General features: G+C 42.0%; 1 protein-coding gene across 2 annotated transcripts in view; it reads right to left on the bottom strand.

Annotated features, from left to right (window-relative positions):
* Positions 1-25,851, bottom strand: part of PDE4DIP (phosphodiesterase 4D interacting protein) — a 1,987,893-nt gene that overhangs the window by 1,561,425 nt on the left and 400,617 nt on the right. For both annotated transcript variants that reach the window (XM_077276217.1, XM_077276216.1), the window contains one exon: positions 712-809. In XM_077276217.1, coding sequence (XP_077132332.1) covers positions 712-809 — 98 coding nt within the window. The remainder of the gene's footprint in view (positions 1-711; positions 810-25,851) is intronic.

Genomic DNA, 25,851 nt, shown 5'->3' on the forward strand with positions numbered 1-25,851 from the left:
GGAGCTAGCGGTGGAGGTGCGGCCAAGGGCGGGGCTTCACGGAGGAAGTCCGCAGTCCTCCGCAGCTCCTCAAACCGCTAGTGTGAAACTAGCCTAATACAGATTTAGACCAATTTGTGAACAATATTTGAGAGAAAAAGACCTTCTGTGTACATAGAAAAAGTCTTAAAAGTCTTATATCTTTGAGCTAATGAAAAATGAGAGCAAAAGCGAAAGTGTTGTATATATTTTTGTTCAATGTATACACACATGAATATCCACACACCCATACTGTACATAGAAAGCTCATTAACTGTATCTGCCCATCACATCTGTCACTCATGCATGTGACCTGGGTTAAGGTGGTGAGGAATGGGGAGGTGCACCTGTCAAAAGTGGGTGGGTTGAATAGTAATGTCAAAAGTTCACTACTAAAACAAAGACAATTCACCTGTAAATTGGCATGGCCATATAACATCTAAACATTAAAAAGAAATGATTGTAAAGTCATTCAAACACCTACAATTTTCCACAGTCCCTGCCCATACATTAAAATTGTAAACAATGCCTCCTATAAAAATATAAACAAATATTTGTTTTCATATTTTCCATTAAAATAAGATTGACATCAATATTCACTTTATTCTTTCAGTGTAGCATTGAGAGTCTCAGTGAAGTGCTGTATATCAGTTTCAACAACCAAAACAATTTGATAGAAACAATGATCTTTACCTTCTGGACCTTTTCTTTCAATATTTCATCACTTCCATTATGACATTCTGTAAGCTGATTTAATTTCTTCTCCGCACTGTTGCTATTATCACACAGACCTAAGAATGAATTGTCGAAGGTTATTATAAAGGACAGGAAAATATAAGGGAGTAAAAAATCAAACTACACTCAAGGTTTGTTGAAGCCTGCAATTATAAAAAAACAAAACAAGCAGGTTGTACAATTGTGACAGCCATATCAGTAAATGCCAAGTTGGCTATATATAAGTAATGATAAATAATGTACCAAATTACAATTAATGTGCATTACAATTTGTGCTCACTGTTGATTTACCACCAAACCTTCCACCTTACCTTAGTAACATACATTTAATATTCTGACTCTGACATTCATAAACCACAGGTATAATTTGATAAGGACATATAAATATTCTTAGGTTTAGAATCTCAATCTGCCACAATATGTGAACTACCAGTATGAGATGGTGTGATGTTGGTTCTTGAATGTTTATGATGTAACAGTGGATTTAAGGGGTAAATGTTATCCAAATGGTTATCGCTAAAATAACATAGAGCGACTTATAGGCCATGCAATGCTCCTTAGAAAATTAAATACGCAAATAACCTTTTCAGAGAGGAAAATGACCCTTTAAATGGCTTTGTCACATGACTTAGGGATAAAAGCCAATCCAGAAACTCCATTTGCAGATAAGTGTTTTTGAGTGTTTGTTCCTCATCAGTGCAAAGCAATCAAACTGTTGGCTAGGTGACAGGCATCTAACAAGTGGTTAAAGGGTAATGTTTGTCCTTCTATAGAGCGCCAGTTAGGCATAGGAAGACTTATAGACCATGCAAATGACCAATCATCAGAGAGGGAGAGGACAGGAACTCTAACGCTACCAATCAAAGGAATAATAAAAGTCAATATCAACCCTTTAAATGGCCTTGCCACATATCTTAGGATAAGAGACCATACTAGAAACTCCATTTTCAGACATGTTTTGGGGTGTCTGTCACTCACCATGCAAAGCAAAAAACAAGTACTACTGGATGAACGGTCTCTGACAGGGTGGTTAGAGGTTAAAGTTTCTCCTTCTGGAGAGTGCCAAGTTGGAGTACAGTTATAGACCAAGCAATGCTCCCCTGGAAATTAAAATATGCAAGCCCTCTAGTGCCACCTATTGGAGTAGCAATAAAACAAGCCATAAGGACCTTTTAAAGGAAAAAAGGCCAAACTAGACTCTCCATTAGCAGACAGTTTTTCAGAGTGTTTTCCCACATTAGTGCAAAGCAGAAGAACTGGCTGAGAGGCCTCTGATATGTGGTTTAAGGGGGAGTGTTTCTCTTTGCTGAGAGTGCCGAGCGGGTGGAAAAAGACTTTCTACCTCCAATAGGTGGTACTGACATTCCTGTCCTCTTCTTTTCTGAAGAGCCTATTTGTATATTTGAGTCCCCAGGGACTAGAAAATGTTCCCTTTCGACCACCTGTCAAAGGCACAGCTAAATCGGTTTTCCTGTGTTGCACTAATGCAAATAGCCTTAAAAAGGTGTCTGCAAAAAGAGTTTCTGGCTTAACCTATTATCCTTAGGGTCCATTTACACCAGGGGTGGGGATCCTCAGGCCCCAGGGCCATTTATGGCCCTTGATGACCTTTCATCAGGCCTCCGAGCAGATTCTCAGGGACCGTATTCTTGGGTAGGGAGGTGTATTTTGATTACAACCAGCTCATTAATTTCTTCTTGCTCTGTTAGCACACACATGCAGTGTTCACTACAGGCATGCCAGAATGAACTGTGACACTGCTGCCTGCGCCCCTGCATGGTGTCCCTTCCTCCTCCATGCAGGGACGCCAGCTTGCTCACCACTCCAGCTCCACAGCATTGTCGCCCAGCATGTCCCACTTGCTACTTCCTGCTTTCTGTGTGCGCATGCCGCAGTCCGGCGGTATGCTTAGTTGTAGTCCACGCTTCCCAGTTCTCAAAGGGGCAGCATGTGCATTATATTAAATGCTCTCAACCTGTTGCTGAGAGGCATTTAGCATAAGTAGTACACCTGCAAGATGGCTCTCAGCCACAGAATGCAATGTGGTGGGCATTACAGAAACCTGGCTGAAGAGAAAGCCATGACTGGATAACAAACATAGAGGGTTACTGTGGAGACTGGCACCCAGGTCCGCTAGCCAGAACCACATGGACCAGAGATCATCCTGCTGAACGCCTGCTCTCCTTTTAACGTGGACATAATGCTACTCAGACAACACAGGGCGAGGGAAAACAGTGTGGCAATGCTTTATTGAACAACAAAAAAGGCAGATAACATGTAGAACAGTCCCAGCAAAATACCACAAGATGATGCACATTACAGAGTGTCACCCTTCCACTGACTCACTGGGATAATGGCAGCTGTTACTTCAGGGTCGACTACCCCACCTGTAGAACGCATACAGAGAGGAGGTAATGACAAGCTTAGGAAGATGACAGTCCATTCAGGTACAAGGCCAGTTAACCGGAGGGTCACAACCTAGCTTCTCTGAACATCTCCATGGAGCCTGGCAACCGATGGGTCCCAATCCTGGCTTTCTCCAAAAGTATCGATGGTTCAGCGATGGTCAATGGAGCAGATCTCTATTCTTTCAGCTGGGGCCAAGGTCCCCTAGGTTGTTTCCTGTAGAACAATAGATCTGTGTCCTTCATGGTGGTTCCATGATATATTGGCAGCAGTCGTGCAGGGTTTCCTGGATGTTTGGATGTCTTGGCAGAATCTCTGGCTGTCTCTCTCTCAGTCTCTCTATAGAGGCATATAACCTCTTTTCATACTTAACAAGTGTCCTTCATTCAGTATTGACATAAAGAGTAAGAATGGAGATGAGATCAAGTAGCATTACTTGATTATTTAATCTATTTGCATATTTTTTCATCCTCTGTTCTCGAAGTCACCTAGACACAATCCTCTGCCCATTTGTGGGGCCCTACCCTCCCATATCAGAGACACATTTCCAACTGTTGACCAAACTGGAGGACATGCAACTCAATTGACGCAGAATCATTATACAGCAGTATCTCAAATGACCAGGGTCTAAAGGCAGTGATATCCTATTTAAGCATGAGAGGGACACACCTAGGTGAACACAATAAGTTCCTACTGGACCTTTTAACATATGTACTTGGCCAAAGCTATTTTATTTTCAACTGTAAATTCTTCCACCAGCTCAAGGGCACGGCGATGGGGAGCCCATGTACCCCCACTTAAGCCAATCTGCTCCTCAGCTGGTGGAAGGCTACAGTGGTCTTCCAGGAAGAGGATATCACATGGTGCCCCCAGACAAAATTCTGGGGATGATACATTGATGGCATCCTTGTCCTGTCGTCGGGGATAGGCACTCTTTTGATGCCTTAATCTTACATCTGAATATCAATAACATCGGTCTCAAATTCACATGTGATGTAGGGGGTAACAGTATTGCTTTTCTTGACATCATGATCACAAGGGGGGCCGGAGGGATATATCAATACCTCAATTTATTGAAGCCGATAGCGAAAAAGTCTCCTCAGTTGGGAGAGCCATCATATATCAAATCTCAGGAAGGGTCTCCCCAAGGGACAATTCTTGAGACTTAGGAGCAACTGTTCATATTTGAGTGAATTTGAGGCACAATCCTTCAACCTTAAAACCTGATCGGCACCTTTGACGATCAGAATGACAGGATTATGTCAATCCTGTGTAGACATTGGGATATCTTACTGACAGACATGGATATTTCGGACCAGATCACACCAAGACCATCCGTCACTTTCAGGAGAAGTGAGACTATGTGGTTCATAGCCATTATAACACCCCAAGACCGATGGTTACATGGCTCGCACACTACAATATGGGGTGGAAATAGTGTCTAGGATTTTTTTTTGGATAAACCAAATACCAACAGAAACTATACTGTGTGCAGAATTATTAGGCAAGTTGTATTTTGATCACATGATACTTTTTATACATGTTGTCCTACTCCAAGCTGTTCAGGCTTGAGAGCCAACTACCAATTAAGTAAATCAGGTGATGTGCATCTCTGTAATGAGGAGGGGTGTTGTCTAATGACATCAAAACCCTATATAAGGTGTGCTTAATTATTAGGCAGGACAATGCTCCATCACATGCCTCCAACTACTCCACAGCGTGGCTGGCCAGTAAAGGTCTCAAAGAAGAAAAAATAGTGACATGGCCCCCTTGTTCACCTGATCTGAACCCCATAGAGAACCTGTGGTCCCTCATAAAATGTGAGATCTACAGGGAGGGAAAACAGTACACCTCTCGGAACAGTGTCTGGGAGGCTGTGGTGGCTGCTGCACGCAATGTTGATTGTAAACAGGTCAAGCAACTGACAGAATCTTTGGATGGAAGGCTGTTGAGTGTCATTATAAAGAGGTGGCTATATAGGTCACTAATTTTTTTGGGGGGGGTTGTTTTTGCATGTCATAAATATTTATTTCTAAATTCTGTGCAGTTATATTGGTTTACCTGGTGAAAATAAACTAGTGAGATGAGAATATATTTGTTTTTTATTAAGTTGCCTAATAATTCTGCACAGTAATAGTTACCTGCACAAACAGATATCCTCCTAAGATAGCCAAATCTAAAAAAAAAACCTACTCCAACTTCCAAAAATATGAAGCTTTGATATTTATTAGTCTTTTGGGTTGATTGAGAACATAGTTGTTGATCAATAATAAAAATAATTCTCTAAAATACAACTTGCCTAATAATTCTGCACACAGTTTAAACTACCCGAAAAATCAGTACGAATAACTTATCTATGTTAGGTAGGTATAAAAGCAAACAATTAAAAATCAAATTCAAAGGGGATTATATTGAAAGAGACAAAAGTGGTAATCAATCATATATACATTCAAATAATTACAAGATTTCACAGCTCATAGTATTAGGGTACATATATATGAAACAAGAAGTTGCAACAATATATTTAAGCCACCTATAAATAGAGGATTTTACAAAACCAGGCAAATTTCAGATGCTAAGGCTCCATCTACTGTTTATATGTGATAGTGTCATCACAACGTAATTTATATCCTACAAAAAGTCCCTATTTAGATTAGATTAGGAAATGAGCTCCATTATTGACAATGCCATCCAGTGTACATCTTGCCACATGTATGCAATCCTCGAACAGCCGGTCGAGAGTGCATACTGCTGTGTGAGATGTGAGCACGTTGTGCATTTGGAAGCCCAGGTACTGGATCTAAATGAGCAGCTGGCAACACTGAGATCCATAGACAATATGAAAAGGAGTCTGCTGCTCACTGAGTAGATGCTCAGTGGGATAGATGTGGGGGAGGAAGGTAGAAAAATATTTAGAATTGAGAGTCCTCAGTGGTTGATACCTTTTAATGGCTAACTGAAAAGATGGTAACAAATTGCCAGCTTTCGAGACTACGCAGGTCTCTTCATCAGGCACAGACTAAACAAATTCTGAAGAATCACATATTTATACACAACACAGCACAGAACTGTCATTATGGGAGAGTGATAAGTGATAAACAGTTGTGTCCATAAATATTGGAAAGTCCCTAGATTAGGAGTGAATGTTTTGTTGCCCTCTGATTGGGGTCTGGTTCTGTTATGATGACTCAACATGGTCTGAAGTGCAAATTCCTTAATTGATGTAAAAAGACATAAACCCATGCGACACATTCATTCCTGTGCTAAGTGTGTCAAAGGTCGCCATAAGTTTATACTCCCAGATTCTCCTGTCCCTCTGAGATTTTAAGCTACCTATCAATACAAGTAATTTCAGGTCCATGGTGCTATGATCAGGCATACATAAATGTTTGGCCACAGGTAGATCCATTCTTTTTTTCTTTTTTTTTGTATGGCAGTGAGAATTTATCCTTGTTCTCAGTTTTTGCCCTGTCTCCCCAACATATAGACCCCCAGTTGGACATTTAGTACAAAGCCAGACCCCCCACTACTGTGTTTTAGGCAGCCTCCAAATCTAAGAAGCATCATTGTCAGAAGCTCTCTGTCCTCTCCAACAGCTGCAGGAACCTTTCCTTGCAACCAGAAAAAATGTACAACCTGTCCATTTCTAATGACCACGGACAAGATAAAGATCCCCAATTCACATCAGGACTACAAGATCCCAGATACCTTCAGCTGCATCACATCTAATGTTGTGTACTTAATTATTTGTACTAAATGTCCAACTGGGGTCTGTATGTTGGGGAAACAGGACAAAAACTGAGAACAAGGATAAAATCTCACCGCCATACAATAAAAGAAAAAAGAATGGATCTACCTGTGGCCAAACATTTTTGTATGCCTGATCATCCTAACACCATGAACCTGAAATTACTTGTATTGAAAGGTAGCTTCAAATCTCAGAGAGACAGGAGAATCTGGGAGTATAAACTTATGGCGACGTTTGACACACTTAGCTCAGGAATTAATGTGTCACATGGATTTGTCTTTTTACATCAATTAAGGAATTTGCACTTCAGACCATGTTGGGTCATCATAACAGAACCAGACCCCAATCAGAGGACAACAAAACATTCACTCCTAATCTAGGAACTTTCCAATATATAATGGACACAACTGTTTATGACTTATCACTCTCCAATAATGACAGTTCTGTGCTGTGTTGTGTATAAATATGTGATTCTTCAGAATTTGCTTTAGTCTGGGCCTGATGAAGAGACCTGCGTAGTCTCGAAAGCTTGCAATTTGGTATCAACCACTGAGGACTCTCAATTCTAAATATTTTTCTATCTACTGGCTAACACGGTACCAAGAGATTTATCTTTCCTGTATCAAAAAGGGGAGGAAGGTAGTAAGGAACTGCAGTACAGTGAGGCTATTAGTTGGGTGACAGTTAGAAGGCTGGGTAGATGGATGAGTGCCAGGGAGGCTAGCCCTGATCTGGCTCAATGGCTCAACCCAATAAGTTTGCTAAGTTGTCAGATGAGAGGGGTGCCAGTACAGGGGTAGCACTGCTGCAGCAAGGAATGTCCTATGAAAGCCGGAGGAGTGTCTGCTCCAGTAAGGGGGGGAAATTGGAGAGTACGTCAGGCCAGACAGGTGCTGGTAGTGGGGGACTCAATTATTAGGGCAACAGATAGGGCAATGTTACAAAGACAGGGATCGTCGAACAGTGTGCTGCCTACCTGGCGCTCGAGTCTGACACATCGCTCATTGGGTTGACAGATTATAGGGAGGTGCTGGTGAGGATACAGCGGTCATAGTGCACATTGGAACAAATGACAAAGTTAGAGGTAGGTGGAAGGTCCTTAAAGATGATTTCAGGAAATTAGGCTGCAAGCTTAAAGCAAGGACCTCCAAGGTGGTGTTCTCTGAAATACTGCCTGTACCACGTGCCATGCCATTGAGACAACGGGAGATTAGGAAGATAAATTAGTGGCTCAGGAATTGGTGTAGGAAGGAGGGGTTTGGGTTCCTGGAGAACTGGGATGACTTCTCAGTTGGCTACAGGTTCTATGCTAGGGAAGGGCTGCACCTCAATGGGGAGGGTGCAGCTGTGCTGGGAGAGAAAATGGCTAGAAGGTTGGAGGAGTGTTTAAACTAGGGATTGGGGGGAGGGTATTCATTTTATAGGAGGGGAAGACAGTGCAGATAGTGTCCTGGGCACAAATAAAGAAATTGGGGGTGGCATGGGGGGTGGCATAAGTACAGGTAATAATTTAGAAAGAATACAGGTACAGAGAGATACATAAAGTGCATGTATACTAATGCCAGGAGCCTTACCAACAAAATGGAGGAATTAAAATTAATTTTCTTGGAACATAATTTTGACATGGTGGGGATATCTGAGACATGGCTGGATGAGAGCCATGACTGGGCTGTTAACTTACAGGGCTTTAGTGTGTTCAGAAATGACCGAACAAATAAGGGAGGAGGTGCGTGTTTATATGTAAAATCATCCTTAAAACCCATCTTGCGTGATAATATATGTGACTCTAATAAAAATGTAGAGTTCCTGTGGGTGTAGGTAAGGGGACGGGGAAAAATAATAAATTACTGATAGAGGTTTGTTATAAGTCTCCAAAAATAATGGAAGCAACAGAGAATATCCTCGTTAAGCAAATATATGAAGCAACGAATCAAGGAGAAGTCATTATTATGGGGGACTTCAACTACCCTGAAATACATTGGGGAACAGAAACCTGCAGCTCCAGCAAAGCTAATCGGTTTTTGACAACTATGAGAGAATTACCTTTCGCAACTGGTTCAGAACCCAACAAGAAGGGGGGCACTGCTAGACCTAATATTAAGCAAATATAAGGGTTGGGGGTCACGGGTAATAGTGATCACAAAACAATAAGTTTTCATGTATCCTTTAATAAGATGTGTAGAAGAGGTGTTACAAGGACACTAAACTTCAGGAGGTCAAATTTCCAACGGTTGAGAGATAATCTTATTGCAATAAACTGGGATGATATCCTGAGACATAAAAATACACAAAGAGAATGGGAGACGTTTAGTTGAATCCTGAATAGGACCTGTGCACAATATATACCCTATTGGAATAAACATACTAGAAATAGGAAGAAACCACTATGGCTAAATAGAGCTGCAAGGGGCACAATAAATGACAAAAAGAATATGCATTTAAAGAATTAAAGCAAGTAGGTAGCGATGAGGCTTTAAATAAATACAGAAAATTAAATACATTTTGTAAAAAGCAAATCAAGGCAGCAAAGATTGAGACAGAGAGACTCATTGCCAGAGAGAGTAAAAATAATCCCAAAATATTCTTTTACACATAAATAGTAAGAAACTAAAAAATGATAGTGTTGGCCCCCTTAAAAATAGTTTGGGTGAAATGGTGGATAAGGATGAGGAAAAAGTCAATATGCTACATGACTTTTTTCAACAGTATTTATTTACACAAGAAAATCCCATGACAGACAACCTGATCAGTGATAACAAAAATTCCCCATTAAATGCACCTGCTTAACCCAGCAGAAAATACGGCGGAGTCTAAAAATTACTTAAGTTGACAAATCCTTGAGCCCGAATGGGATACACCGCCAAGTACTGCAGAAATTAAGTACAGTCATTAATAGACCATTAATTTTAACCCCTTAGTGACAGAGCAAATTTGCAGCTTAATGACCACGCCAATTTTTACAATTTCGGCCACTATCACTTTATGAGGTTATAACTCTGGAAAGCTTAAACGGATCCTGCTGATTCTGAGACTGCTTTTTCGCGACATATTGTACTTCATGATACTGGTAAAATTACATCGATATTACATCGATAAAAAATATGGTGAAAATGTTTAAAATTTTGCAATTTTCAAACTTTGAATTTTTTCATGCCCTTAAATCAGAGAGATATGTCACACAAACTAGTTAATAAATAACATTTACCACATGTCTACTTTACATCAGCACAAGGTTAGAAACAAATTTCTTTTGTTAGGAAGTTATAAAGGTTGACCAGCAATTTCTCATTTTCACAACAAAATTTACAAAACCATCTCACATTGAGGGGTGTACATGACAGAAAATACCCAAAAGTGACACCACTCTAAAAACTGCACTGCTGAAGGTGCTCAAAACCACGTTCAAGAAGTTTATTAACCCTTTACGTGCTTCACAGGAACTGAAGCAATGTGGACGGAAAATATTAACATTTAACTTTTTTTTACAAACATTTTAGATCAGAACCAATTGTATTTTATTTTCACAAGGGTAAAAAGAGAAAATGAACCACAAAATTTGTTGTGCAATTTCTCCTGAATACACCTATACCTCATATGTCACGGTAAACCACTGTTTGGGTGCACGGCAGAGCTTAGAAGGGAAGGAGCGCTGTTTGACTTTTTCAATGCAGAATTGGCTGGAATTGAGATCGGACGCAATGTCGCATTTGGAGAGCACTTGATGTGCCTAAACAGTGGAAACCCCCCCACAGGTAACACCATTTTGGAAACTAGACCCCTAAAGGAACTTATCTAGATGTGTGGTGAGCACTTTGAACCCCCAAGTGCTTCACAGAAGTTTATAACGTAGAGCCGTGAAAATAAAAAATCATATTTTTTCCACAAAAATGATTTTTTTGCCCCAAAATTTTTATTTTCACAAGGGTAACAGGAGAAAATAGACCAACAAACATTTTGTGCAATTTGTCCCGAGTACACCAATACCCCATATGTGGGGGTAAACTACTGTTTGGGAGCACTGTAGAGCTCGGACGGGAAGGAGCGCTGTTTGACTTTTTTAATGCAGAATTGGCTGGAATTAAAATTGGACGCCATGTCGTGTTTGGAGAGCCCCTGATGTGCTTAAACAGTGGAACCCCCCCACAAGTGACCCCATTTTGGAAAATAGATGCCCCAAGAAGCTTATCCAGATGAGTGGTGAGCACTATGAACCCCCAAGTGCTTCACAGAAGTTTAGAACGTAGAGCCGTGAAAATAAAAAATCTTTTTTTACACTTTTCACCCCCAAATTTTTACTTTCACAAGGGTAACAAGAGAAATTGGACCACCAAGATTGTTGAGCGATTTGTCCTGAGTACTCTGATACCCCATATGTGGGAGGGGACCACTGTTTGGGCGCAAAGCACAGCTCGGAAAGCAGACTTTGATAGAATCGTCTGCGGGCATCATGTTGCGTTTGCAGAGCCCCTGATGTGCATTAACAGTACAAACCCCACACAAATGACCACATTTTGGAAACTAGACCCCCAAGGAACTTAGCTAGATGTGTTGTGTGAACTTTGAACAACCAAGTGTTTCACTAAAGTTTATAACGCAGAGCCGTGAAAATAAAAAATCATTTTTTTTTCCACAAAAATCTTTTTTTACCCCACAATTTTTTATTTTTCCAAGGTTAACAGGAGAAATTGGACCCCAAAAGTTGTTGTCCAATATGTTCTGAGAATGCTGATACACCATATGTGGGAGAAAACTACTGTTTGGGCACATGTCGAGGATCGAAAGGCAAATAGTGATGTTTTTGAATGCAGACTTTGATGGAATGGTCTGCTGGCACCATGTTGCGTTTGCAGAGCCCTTGATGTGCCTAAACAGTAGAATCCCCTCATAAGTCACCCTATTTTGGAAACTAGACCCCCAAGGAGCTTATCTAGATGTGTGGTGAGCACTTTGAAAGCCCAAGTGCTTCACAGCAGTTTATAACGCAGAACCGTGAAAATAAAAAATCATTTTTACACATAAATTATTTTTTAGCCCTCAATTTTTTTTCCCAATGGTAACAGGAGAAATTGGACCCCAAAAGTTGTTGTCCAATTTGTCCTGAGTACTCTGATATCCCCATATGTGGGGGTAAATTACTGTTTGGGCGCACGGAAGAGCTTAGAAGGGAGCGAGCACCATTTGACTTTTTGAACGCAAAATTGGCTGGAATCAATAGTGGCACCATGTCACATTTGGAGATCCCCTGATGTACATAAAAAGGGGAATCCCCCAATTCTGACTCTAACCCTAACCCAACACAACCCTAACCGTAATCCCAACCCTAACCATAACCCTAATCACAACCTTAACCCCAACACACCCCTAACCCTAATCCAAACCCTAACCATAACCCTAATCACAACCCTAACCCCCAACACACCCATAACCCTAATCCCAACCCTAATCCCAACACACCCCTAACCCTAATCCCAACCCTAATCATAACCCTAACCACAAACCTAACCCTAATCCCAACCCTAACCATAGTCCCAACCCTAACCCTAATCTCAACCCTAACCCTAATCCCCACCCTAATCCCAACCCTAACCCTAATTCCAACACTAAGTGTAAAGCCAACCTGTTATGATCCTGGTGGTAGTATCTCAAACTGACCAGACAAATATACCCTGAGTATATAGGACAAGTTCTGGGGATGTGGAAGCTATACTGACCGCAATCCTGATCCTATCCAAACACACTAAAGGCAGCTGTGGAACGTTACCTGAAAACCTAGACGTCTCGTCACAGCCTGAGAAACTGACTACCCCTAGAGAGAAAGCAAAGACCTCACTTGCCTCAGAGAAATATCCCCAACGTTTTAGATAGCCCCCCACAAATAATAACGGTGAATCAAGGGGAAAACACAAACATAGAGATGAGACAGATTTAGCAAATGAGGCCCGCTAATACTAGATAGGTAGAAAATAGATAGGTGTCTGTGCGGTCAGTACAAAAACTATCAAAAGTAAACCACGCAGAGAATACAAGAACCCCCACACCGACTCACGATGTGAGGGGCGCACTCTGCACCCCAGAACTAACCAGCAAGCAAAAAATCACATAAAAGCAAGCTGGGCTGAATTCATAATAAAATGAGAAACTTTTTCAAGGAAATAATGAGAAACTGAACAAGCAAACTTAGCTTCTCATAGCAGGAGACTGGTCACAAGGAATATTCAGGAGAGCACAGGATCAGGACTGAACACGCCAACAGCAGGCGACAAGTAAAGGTCCAGGTGAGTTAAATAGGCCAAGCCTAGCAGGAGATGAAACAGCTGAGCCCAGCCAAGACCAGCCATATTGCTAAAGGCCACCAGAGGGAGCCCAAGAACAAACTCACACAGTACCACTCATGACCACAGGAGGGAGCCCGAGAATGGAATTCACAACAGTACCCCCCCCTTGAGGAGGGGTCACCGAACCCTCAACAGAGCTCCCAGGCCGATCAGGACTAGCCAAATGAAAGGCACGAACCAAATCGGCCGCATGGACATCGGAGGCGACAACCCAGGAATTATCCTCCTGACCATAACCCTTCCATTTCACTAAGTACTGAAGCCTCCGTCTCGAAATACGAGAATCCAAGATCTTCTCCTCCACATATTCCAACTCCCCCTCGACCAAGACCGGGGCAGGAGGATCAACAGAAGGGAACACAGGCACCACATATCTCCGCAACAATGACCTATGGAACACATTATGAATGGCAAACGATGTTGGGAGGTCCAAACGAAAAGACACAGGGTTGAGGATTTCCAAAATCTTATAAGGACCGATGAAACGAGGCTTGAACTTAGGAGAGGAAACCTTCATCGGGACATAACGAGAAGACAACCATACCAAATCCCCCACACGAAGTCGGGGACCCACACAGCGACGGCGGTTAGCAAAGTGCTGAGCCTTCTCTTGGGACAAAGTCAAATTGTCCACCACATGGTTCCAAATCTGCTGCAACCTATCCACCACAGAATCCACCCCAGGACAGTCAGAAGACTCAACCTGACCCGAGGAGAAACGAGGATGAAAACCAGAATTGCAAAAGAAAGGTGAAACCAAAGTAGCAGAACTAGCCCGATTATTGAGGGCGAACTCAGCCAATGGCAAAAAGGTCACCCAATCATCCTGGTCAGCAGAAACAAAACATCTCAAATAAGTTTCTAAGGTCTGATTAGTTCGTTCGGTTTGACCATTCGTCTGAGGATGGAAGGCTGACGAAAAAGATAATTCAATGCCCATCTTAGCACAAAAGGATCGCCAAAATCTGGACACAAACTGGGATCCTCTGTCGAACACAATGTTCTCCGGAATACCATGTAAACGAACCACATTCTGAAAAAACAATGGCACCAAATCGGAGGAGGAAGGCAACTTAGGCAAGGGTACCAAATGGACCATTTTGGAAAAACGATCACAAACCACCCAGATGACAGACATCTTCTGAGAGACAGGAAGATCCAAAATAAAATCCATGGAAATATGCGTCCAAGGCCTCTTCGGGACAGGCAAAGGCAAAAGCAATCCACTGGCACGAGAACACGAAGGCTTGGCCCGAGCACAAATCCCACAGGACTGCACAAAGGAACGCACATCCCGCGACAAGGAAGGCCACCAAAAGGATCTCGCCACCAAATCCCTGGTACCAAAAATCCCAGGATGACCCGCCAACACCAAAGAATGAACCTCGGAAATAACTCTACTGGTCCATCTGTCTGGGACAAACAGTCTCTCCGGTGGACAACGGTCAGGTCTATTGGCCTGAAACTCCTGCAACACCCATCGCAGATCAGGAGAGATAGCAGACAAAATCACCCCCTCTTTGAGAACACCAGTCGGTTCAGAAACTTCCGGGGAGTCAGGTACAAAACTCCTAGAAAGGGCATCAGCCTTCACGTTTTTCGAACCCGGAAGATATGAAACCACGAAATTGAAACGAGAGAAAAACAGCGACCATCGAGCCTGTCTCGGATTCAACCGTTTGGCAGACTCGAGATAAGTCAAATTCTTGTGATCCGTCAAGACCACCACACGATGCTTGGCTCCCTCAAGCCAATGTCGCCACTCCTCAAATTCCCACTTCATTGCCAACAACTCTCGATTACCAACATCATAATTCCGCTCAGCAGGCGAAAACTTTCTTGAAAAGAAAGCACATGGTCTCATCACAGAGCCATCAGAGCTTCTCTGTGACAAAACAGCCCCTGCTCCAATCTCTGAAGCATCAACCTCGACCTGAAAGGGAAGAGAGACATCGGGCTGGCGCAAGACAGGAGCCGAAGAAAACCGACGTTTCAACTCCTGAAAGGCCTCCACAGCCGCAGGAGACCAATTCGTCACATCAGAACCCTTCTTGGTCAAATCCGTCAAAGGCTTCAGCACACTAGAAAAATTAGTGATGAAGCGACGGTAAAAATTAGCAAAACCCAAGAACTTCTGAAGACTCTTCACAGATGTAGGTTGAGTCCAGTCATGAATAGCCTGGACCTTGACTGGATCCATCTCGATAGAAGAAGGAGAAAAAATAAAGCCCAAAAAGGAAACCTTCTGGACTCCGAAGAGACATTTAGAGCCCTTCACAAACAAGGCATTGGAACGCAGGTGTTGTGAATTTGCTTTTTGCTCCCTCTAGTGGTTACTAGTTTTTTGACTCTGGTTTTTCTGTCATTCCTTTTATCCGCACCTGGGTCGTTAGTTAGGGGTGTTGCTATATAAGCTCCCTGGACCTTCAGTTCTATGCCTGGCAACGTAGTTATCAGAGCTAGTCTGCTGTGCTCTTGTCTACTGATCCTGGTTCCAGTTATATCAGCTAAGTCTGCCTTTTGCTTTTTGCTATTTGTTTTGGTTTTGTATTTTTGTCCAGCTTGTTCCTAATCTATATCCTGACCTTTGCTGGAAGCTCTAGGGGGCTGGTGTTCTCCCCCCGGACCGTTAGACGGTTCGGGGGTTCTTGAATTTCCAGTGTGGATTTTGATAGGGTTTTTGTTGACCATATAAGTTACCTTTCTTTATTCTGCTATCAGTAAGCGGGCCTCTCTGTGCTAAACCTGGTTCATTTCTGTGTTTGTCATTTCCTCTTACCTCACCGTCATTATTTGTGGGGGGCTTCTATCCAGCTTTGGGGTCCCCTTCTCTGGAGGCAAGAAAGGTCTTTGTTTTCCTCTACTAGGGGTAGCTAGATTCTCCGGCTGGCGCGTGTCATCTAGAATCAACGTAGGAATGATTCCCGGCTACTTCTAGTGTTGGCGTTAGGAGTAGATATATGGTCAACCCAATTACCACTGCCCTATGAGCTGGATTTTTGTATTCTGCAGACTTCCACGTTCCTCTGAGACCCTCGCCATTGGGGTCACAACACGCAGGACCTGAAATACCATCCTGACCTGCTTCACATGAGACTCCCAATCATCAGAAAAGACCAAAATATCATCCAGGTACACAATCATAAATCTATCCAGGTACTCTCGGAAGATATCGTGCATGAAGGACTGAAACACAGAGGGGGCATTAGAAAGCCCAAAAGGCATCACCAAGTACTCAAAATGGCCTTCGGGCGTATTAAATGCTGTTTTCCATTCATCGCCCTGCTTTATGCGCACAAGATTATACGCTCCACGAAGATCTATCTTGGTGAACCAACTGGCCCCCCTAATCCGGGCAAACAGATCAGACAACAGTGGCAAGGGATACTGAAATTTGACCGTGATGTTATTTAGAAGGCGATAATCTATACAGGGTCTCAGAGAACCATCCTTCTTGGCCACAAAAAAGAACCCCGCACCCAAAGGGGACGAGGACGGTCGAATATGTCCCTTCTCCAAGGACTCCTTTATATAACTCCGCATAGCGGTATGTTCTGGTACAGACAAATTAAAAAGTCATCCCTTAGGGAACTTACTACCAGGAATCAGATTTATGGCACAATCACAATCCCTATGAGGAGGTAGGGCACTGGATTTGGGCTCATCAAATACATCCTGGTAGTCCGACAAAAATTCAGGGACTTCAGAAGGAGTAGAAGAAGCAATTGACACCAAAGGAGCATCGCCATGAATCCCCTGGCACCCCCAACTTGACACAGACATTGCTTTCCAATCCAGGACTGGATTATGAGCCTGCAGCCATGGCAGACCCAACACGACAACATCATGCAAATTATGTAGCACCAGAAAGCGAATTACCTCCTGATGTACAGGAGCCATGCACATGGTCAATTGAGTCCAGTACTGAGGTTTATTCTTGGCCAATGGTGTAACATCAATTCCCTTTAACGGAATAGGGAATTGCAAAGGCTCCAAGACAAAACCACAGCGCCTGGCAAATGACAAATCCATCAAATTCAGGGCAGCACCTGAATCCACAAAAGCCATAACTGGGTAGGATGACAGAGAGCAAATCAAAGTAACAGACAAAATGAATTGAATTTAGGTTGTACAGTACCAATGGTGACAAACTTGGCAACCCTTTTTGTGCACTTAGAGCATGCTGAGATAACATGAGCAGAATCACCACAGTAAAAGCACAACCCATTCTGACGTCTGTGGTTTTGCCGTTCAACTCTGGTCAGAATCCTGTCACATTGCATAGGCTCAGGTTTCTGCTCAGAAAATGCCGCCAGAGGGTGCACAGGTTTGCGCTCCCGCAAACGCCGATCAATCTGAATGGCCAAAGACATTGACTCATTCAGACCCGCCGGCGTGGGGAACCCCACCATAACATCTTTAAGGGCTTCAGAAAGACCCTTTCTGAAAATCGCCACCAGGGCGCACTCATTCCACTGAGTGAGCACTGACCACTTCCTAAACTTCTGACAATACACCTCTGCTTCATCCCGACCCTGAGAGAGAGCCAGCAAAACCTTCTCTGCTTGGTCTACCAGATTTGGTTCCTCATAAAGCACTCCAAGCGCCAGAAAAAACGCATCAACATTTAGCAGTGCCGGATCTCCTGGCGCCGAAGAGAATGCCCAATCTTGAGGGTCACCCCGCAACAAAGAAATAACAATTTTGACTTGCTGAACAGAGTCGCCAGATGAGCGAGGTCTCAGCGAAAGGAATAACTTACAATTATTCTTAAAGTTCATAAACCTAGATCTATCTCCGGAGAACAGCTCAGGAATAGGTATTTTAGGCTCTGACATAGGACTGCGGACTACATAATCCTGAATGCCCTGTACCCTTGCAGTGAGATGATCCACACTAGAAGACAGACTCTGAATGTCCATATTAGTAGCTGCATACAGAACCACCCAGAGATTAAGGGGAGGAGAGAGGCAAAACACAGTGCAGAGGAAAAGAAAAAAAAAAATGACCTTAAGATTTCTCTTCTCCCTCTTTAGCTGCATTAACACTTTCGGGCCTGCTGTACTGTTATGATCCTGGTGGTAGGATCTCAAACTGACCAGACAAATATACCCTGAGTATATAGGACAAGTTGTGGGGATGTGGAAGCTATACTGACCGCAATCCTGATCCTATCCAAACACACTAAAGGCAGCTGTGGAACGTTACCTGAAAACCTAGACGTCTCGTCACAGCCTGAGAAACTGACTACCCCTAGAGAGAAAGCAAAGACCTCACTAGCCTCAGAGAAATATCCCCAAAGTTTTAGATAGCCCCCCACAAATAATAACGGTGAATCAAGGGGAAAACACAAACGTAGAGATGAGACAGATTTATCAAATGAGGCCCGCTAATACTAGATAGGTAGAAAATAGATAGTTTTTGTACTGACCGCACAGACACCTATCAAAAGTAAACCACGCAGAGAATACAAGAACCCCCACACCGACTCACGATGTGAGGGGCGCACTCTGCACCCCAGAACTAACCAGCAAGCAAAAAATCACATAAAAGCAAGCTGGGCTGAACTCATAATATAATGAGAAACGTTTTCAAGGAAATAATGAGAAACTGAACAAGCAAACTTAGCTTCTCATAGCAGGAGACTGGTCACAAGGAATATTCAGGAGAGCACAGGATCAGGACTGAACACACCGACAGCAGGCGACAAGTAATGGTCCAGGTGAGTTAAATAGGCCCAGCCTAGCAGGAGATGAAACAGCTGAGCCCAGCCAAGACCAGCCATATCGCTAAAGGCCACCAGAGGGAGCCCAAGAACAAACTCACACAGTACCAGTCATGACCACAGGAGGGAGCCCGAGAACGGAATTCACAACACCAACCCTAATCCCAACTCTAACCCTAACTTTATGCTCAACCCTAACCCCAATTTTAGCCCCAACCCTAACCATAACTTTAGCTCAACTCACTTTAGCCCAACTCTAACCCTAAAGAGGAAATGAAAATAAATACATTTTCTTTATTTTATTATTTTTCCCTAACTAAGGGGGTGATAAAGGGGGTTATTTACTATTTTTTTTTATTTTGATCACTGCGATAGGTTCTATCACAGTGACCAAAATGAACCAATAGGAAAAATCTTCCTAATGTTGCCAGGTGCTGACCGGCAGATCTCGGCAGGCGCACTGTGCATGAGCCCGCCATTTTCTTACCAGAAGAAGACGCCAGCAACTGTGGAGGGAAGCAGGAGGACCCAGGGACACTAAGAGACACTGGTAAGTATCAGGGGGCAATCGGAAACCCTACTTCTCTGTCCTCTGACATCGGAGGACAGAGAAATCAAATGGCAAATCGTGCTTTATTTTTTGCGGTAGCAGTTATATGATTAATAACGGCGATTGCAACCTGGGGGTTGGCAAAAACCGACCCCAATCATGTTCTCTGGGGGTCTCGGCTAACCCTGGCAGCCGAGGCCCCAGAGAAAATCCGACTCTGGTGGGCGCTATACACTTTTCCCACAGCGCCGTTAATTAACGGTGCTGTGGTTTAATCCCTTCATGACCCAGCCTATTTTGACCTTAATGACCTTGCCATTTTTTGCAATTCTGACCAGTGTCCCTTTATGAGGTAATAACTCAGGAACGCTTCAACGGATCCTAGCAATTGTGAGATTGTTTTTTCGTGACATATTGGGCTTCATGTTAGTAGTAAATTTAGGTTGATAATTTTTGCGTTTATTTGTGAAAAAATCGGAAATTTGGTGAATTTTGAATTTTCATTCTGTGAAACCAGAGAGTTATGTTACCCAAAATAATTAATAAATAACATTACCCACATGTCTACTTTACATAAGCACAATTTTGGAAACAAATTTTTTTTGCTAGGAAGTTATAGGTGTTAAAATTTGACCAGCAATTTCTCATTTTTACAACAAAATTTACAAAACCATTTTTTTTAGGGACCACCTCACATTTGAAGTTAGTTTGAGGGGTCTATATGGCTGAAAATACCCAAAAGTGACACCATTCTAAAAACTGCACCCCCGAAGATGCTTAAAACCACATACAATAAGTTTATTAACCCTTCAGGTGCTTCACAGCAGCAGAATAAACATGGAAGGAAAAATTAACATTTCACTTTTTAGTCACAAAAATGATTTTTTAGCAACATTTTTTTTATTTTCCCAAGGGTAAAAGGAGAAACTGGACCTCAAAATTTATTGTACAATTTGTCCTGAGTACGCCGATACCCCATAACCACTGGTTTGGGCGCACGACAGGGCTCGGAAGGGAAGGAGCGCCATTTGACTTTTTGAATGAAAAATTGGCTCCAATTTTAGCGGACACCATGTTGCATTTGGAGAGCCCCTGTGTGCCTAAATATTGGAGCTCCCCCACAAGTGACCCCATTTTGGAAACTAGGCCCCAAAAGGAACTTATCTAGATACATAGTGAGCACTTTGAACCCCCAGGTGCTTCACAAATTGATCCGTAAAAATGAACAAGTACTTTTATTTCACAAAAAATTTCTTTTAGTCTCAATTTTTTCATTTTCACATGGGCAAGGGGATAAAATAGATCCGAAAGTTTGTTGGGCAATTTCTCCTGAGTACACCGAAACCTCACATGTGGGGGCAAACCACTGTTTGGGCACACGGCAAGGCTCGGAAGGGAAGGAGCGCCATTTGACTTTTGAATGAAAAATTAGCTCCAATCGTTAGCGGACACCATGTCGTGTTTGGAGAGCCCCTGTGTGCCTAAACATTGGAGCTCCCCCACAAGTGACCCCATTTTGGAAACTAGACCTCCCAAGGAACTAATCTAGATGTGCGATGAGCACTTTGAACCCCCAAGTGCTTCACAGAAGTTTATAGTTTTTTCGTGACATATTGGGCTTCATGTTAGTAGTAAATTTAGGTTGATAATTTTTGCGTTTATTTGTGAAAAAATCGGAAATTTGGTGAATTTTGAATTTTCATTCTGTGAAACCAGAGAGTTATGTTACCCAAAATAATTAATAAATAACATTACCCACATGTCTACTTTACATAAGCACAATTTTGGAAACAAATTTTTTTTGCTAGGAAGTTATAGGTGTTAAAATTTGACCAGCAATTTCTCATTTTTACAACAAAATTTACAAAACCATTTTTTTTAGGGACCACCTCACATTTGAAGTTAGTTTGAGGGGTCTATATGGCTGAAAATACCCAAAAGTGACACCATTCTAAAAACTGCACCCCCGAAGATGCTTAAAACCACATACAATAAGTTTATTAACCCTTCAGGTGCTTCACAGCAGCAGAAGAAACATGGAAGAAAAAATTAACATTTTACTTTTTAGTCACAAAAATGATTTTTTAGCAACATTTTTTTTTATTTTCCCAAGGGTAAAAGGAGAAACTGGACCTCAAAATTTATTGTACAATTTGTCCTGAGTACGCCGATACCCCATAACCACTGCTTTGGGCGCACGACAGGGCTCGGAAGGGAAGGAGCGCCATTTGACTTTTTGAATGAAAAATTGGCTCCAATTTTAGCGGACACCATGTTGCATTTGGAGAGCCCCTGTGTGCCTAAATATTGGAGCTCCCCCACAAGTGACCCCATTTTGGAAACTAGACCCCAAAAGGAACTTATCTAGATACATAGTGAGCACTTTGAACCCCCAGGTGCTTCACAAATTGATCCGTAAAAATGAACAAGTACTTTTTTTTCACAAAAAATTTCTTTTAGTCTCAATTTTTTCATTTTCACATGGGCAAGGGGATAAAATAGATCCGAAAGTTTGTTGGGCAATTTCTCCTGAGTACACCGAAACCTCACATGTGGGGGCAAACCACTGTTTGGGCACACGGCAAGGCTCGGAAGGGAAGGAGCGCCATTTGACTTTTGAATGAAAAATTAGCTCCAATCGTTAGCGGACACCATGTCGTGTTTGGAGAGCCCCTGTGTGCCTAAACATTGGAGCTCCCCCACAAGTGACCCCATTTTGGAAACTAGACCTCCCAAGCAACTAATCTAGATGTGCGATGAGCACTTTGAACCCCCAAGTGCTTCACAGAAGTTTATAGTTTTTTCGTGACATATTGGGCTTCATGTTAGTAGTAAATTTAGGTTGATAATTTTTGCGTTTATTTGTGAAAAAATCGGAAATTTGGTGAATTTTGAATTTTCATTCTGTGAAACCAGAGAGTTATGTTACCCAAAATAATTAATAAATAACATTACCCACATGTCTACTTTACATAAGCACAATTTTGGAAACAAATTTTTTTTGCTAGGAAGTTATAGGTGTTAAAATTTGACCAGCAATTTCTCATTTTTACAACAAAATTTACAAAACCATTTTTTTTAGGGACCACCTCACATTTGAAGTTAGTTTGAGGGGTCTATATGGCTGAAAATACCCAAAAGTGACACCATTCTAAAAACTGCACCCCCGAAGATGCTTAAAACCACATACAAGAAGTTTATTAACCCTTCAGGTGCTTCACAGCAGCAGAAGAAACATGGAAGGAAAAATTAACATTTCACTTTTTAGTCACAAAAATGATTTTTTAGCAACAATTTTTTTATTTTCCCAAGAGTAAAAGGAGAAACTGGACCTCAAAATTTATTGTACAATTTGTCCTGAGTACGCCGATACCCCATAACCACTGGTTTGGGCGCACGACAGGGCTCGGAAAGGAAGGAGCGCTATTTGACTTTTTGAATGAAAAATTGGCTCCAATTTTAGCGGACACCATGTTGCATTTGGAGAGCCCCTGTGTGCCTAAATATTGGAGCTCCCCCACAAGTGACCCCATTTTGGAAACTAGACCCCAAAAGGAACTTATCTAGATACATAGTGAGCACTTTGAACCCCCAGGTGCTTCACAAATTGATCCGTAAAAATGAACAAGTACTTTTTTTTCACAAAAAATTTCTTTTAGTCTCAATTTTTTCATTTTCACATGGGCAAGGGGATAAAATAGATCCGAAAGTTTGTTGGGCAATTTCTCCTGAGTACACTGAAACCTCACATGTGGGGGCAAACCACTGTTTGGGCACACGGCAAGGCTCGGAAGGGAAGGAGCGCCATTTGACTTTTGAATGAAAAATTAGCTCCAATCGTTAGCGGACACCATGTCGTGTTTGGAGAGCCCCTGTGTGCCTAAACATTGGAGCTCCCCCACAAGTGACCCCATTTTGGAAACTAGACCTCCCAAGGAACTAATCTAGATGTGCGATGAGCACTTTGAACCCCCAAGTGCTTCACAGAAGTTTATAGTTTTTTCGTGACATATTGGGCTTCATGTTAGTAGTAAATTTAGGTTGATAATTTTTGCGTTTATTTGTGAAAAAATCGGAAATTTGGTGAATTTTGAATTTTCATTCTGTGAAACCAGAGAGTTATGTTACCCAAAATAATTAATAAATAACATTACCCACATGTCTACTTTACATAAGCACAATTTTGGAAACACATTTTTTTCGCTAGGAAGTTATAGGTGTTAAAATTTGACCAGCAATTTCTCATTTTTACAACAAAATTTACAAAACCATTTTTTTTAGGGACCACCTCACATTTGAAGTTAGTTTGAGGGGTCTATATGGCTGAAAATACCCAAAAGTGACACCATTCTAAAAACTGCACCCCCGAAGATGCTTAAAACCACATACAAGAAGTTTATTAACCCTTCAGGTGCTTCACAGCAGCAGAAGAAACATGGAAGGAAAAATTAACATTTCAATTTTTAGTCACAAAAATGATTTTTTAGCAACAATTTTTTTATTTTCCCAAGGGTAAAAGGAGAAACTGGACCTCAAAATTTATTGTACAATTTGTCCTGAGTACGCCGATACCCCATAACCACTGGTTTGGGCGCACGACAGAGCTCGGAAGGGAAGGAGCGCCATTTGACTTTTTGAATGAAAAATTGGCTACAATTTTAGCAGACACCATGTTGCATTTGGAGAGCCCCTGTGTGCCTAAATATTGGAGCTCCCCCACAAGTGACCCCATTTTGGAAACTAGACCCCAAAAGGAACTTATCTAGATACATAGTGAGCACTTTGAACCCCCAGGTGCTTCACAAATTGATCCGTAAATATGAACAAGTCCTTTTTTTTCACAAAAAATTTCTTTTAGTCTCAATTGTTTCATTTTCACATGGGCAAGGGGATAAAATAGATCCGAAAGTTTGTTGGGCAATTTCTCCTGAGTACACCGAAACCTCACATGTGGGGGCAAACCACTGTTTGGGCACACGGCAAGGCTCGGAAGGGAAGGAGCGCCATTTGACTTTTGAATGAAAAATTAGCTCCAATCGTTAGCGGACACCATGTCGTGTTTGGAGAGCCCCTGTGTGCCTAAACATTGGAGCTCCCCCACAAGTGACCCCATTTTGGAAACTAGACCTCCCAAGGAACTAATCTAGATGTGCGATGAGCACTTTGAACCCCCAAGTGCTTCACAGAAGTTTATAGTTTTTTCGTGACATATTGGGCTTCATGTTAGTAGTAAATTTAGGTTGATAATTTTTGCGTTTATTTGTGAAAAAATCGGAAATTTGGTGAATTTTGAATTTTCATTCTGTGAAACCAGAGAGTTATGTTACCCAAAATAATTAATAAATAACATTACCCACATGTCTACTTTACATAAGCACAATTTTGGAAACACATTTTTTTTGCTAGGAAGTTATAGGTGTTAAAATTTGACCAGCAATTTTTCATTTTTACAACAAAATTTACAAAACCATTTTTTTTAGGGACCACCTCACATTTGAAGTTAGTTTGAGGGGTCTATATGGCTGAAAATACCCAAAAGTGACACCATTCTAAAAACTGCACCCTAGAAGATGCTTAAAACCACATACAAGAAGTTTATTAACCCTTCAGGTGCTTCACAGCAGCAGAAGAAACATGGAAGGAAAAATTAACATTTCACTTTTTAGTCACAAAAATGATTTTTTAGCAACAATTTTTTTATTTTCCCAAGGGTAAAAGGAGAAACTGGACCTCAAAATTTATTGTACAATTTGTCCTGAGTACGCCGATACCCCATAACCACTGGTTTGGGCGCACGACAGGGCTCGGAAGGGAAGGAGCGCCATTTGACTTTTTGAATGAAAAATTTGCTCCAATTTTAGCGGACACCATGTTGCATTTGGAGAGCCCCTGTGTGCCTAAATATTGGAGCTCCCCAACAAGTGACCCCATTTTGGAAACTAGACCCCAAAAGGAACTTATCTAGATACATAGTGAGCACTTTGAACCCCCAGGTGCTTCACAAATTGATCCGTAAAAATGAACAAGTACTTTTTTTTCACAAAAAATTTCTTTTAGTCTCAATTTTTTCATTTTCACATGGGCAAGGGGATAAAATAGATCCAAAAGTTTGTTGGGCAATTTCTCCTGAGTACAATGAAACCTCACATGTGGGGGCAAGCCACTGTTGGGGCACACGGCAAGGCTCGGAAGGGAAGGAGCGCCATTTGACTTTTGAATGAAAAATTAGCTCCAATCGTTAGCGGACACCATGTCGTGTTTGGAGAGCCCCTGTGTGCCTAAACATTGGAGCTCCCCCACAAGTGACCCCATTTTGGAAACTAGACCTCCCAAG

Source organism: Ranitomeya variabilis, chromosome 8, assembly GCF_051348905.1.
Source record: "Ranitomeya variabilis isolate aRanVar5 chromosome 8, aRanVar5.hap1, whole genome shotgun sequence".
NCBI classification, from domain to species: domain Eukaryota; kingdom Metazoa; phylum Chordata; class Amphibia; order Anura; family Dendrobatidae; genus Ranitomeya; species Ranitomeya variabilis.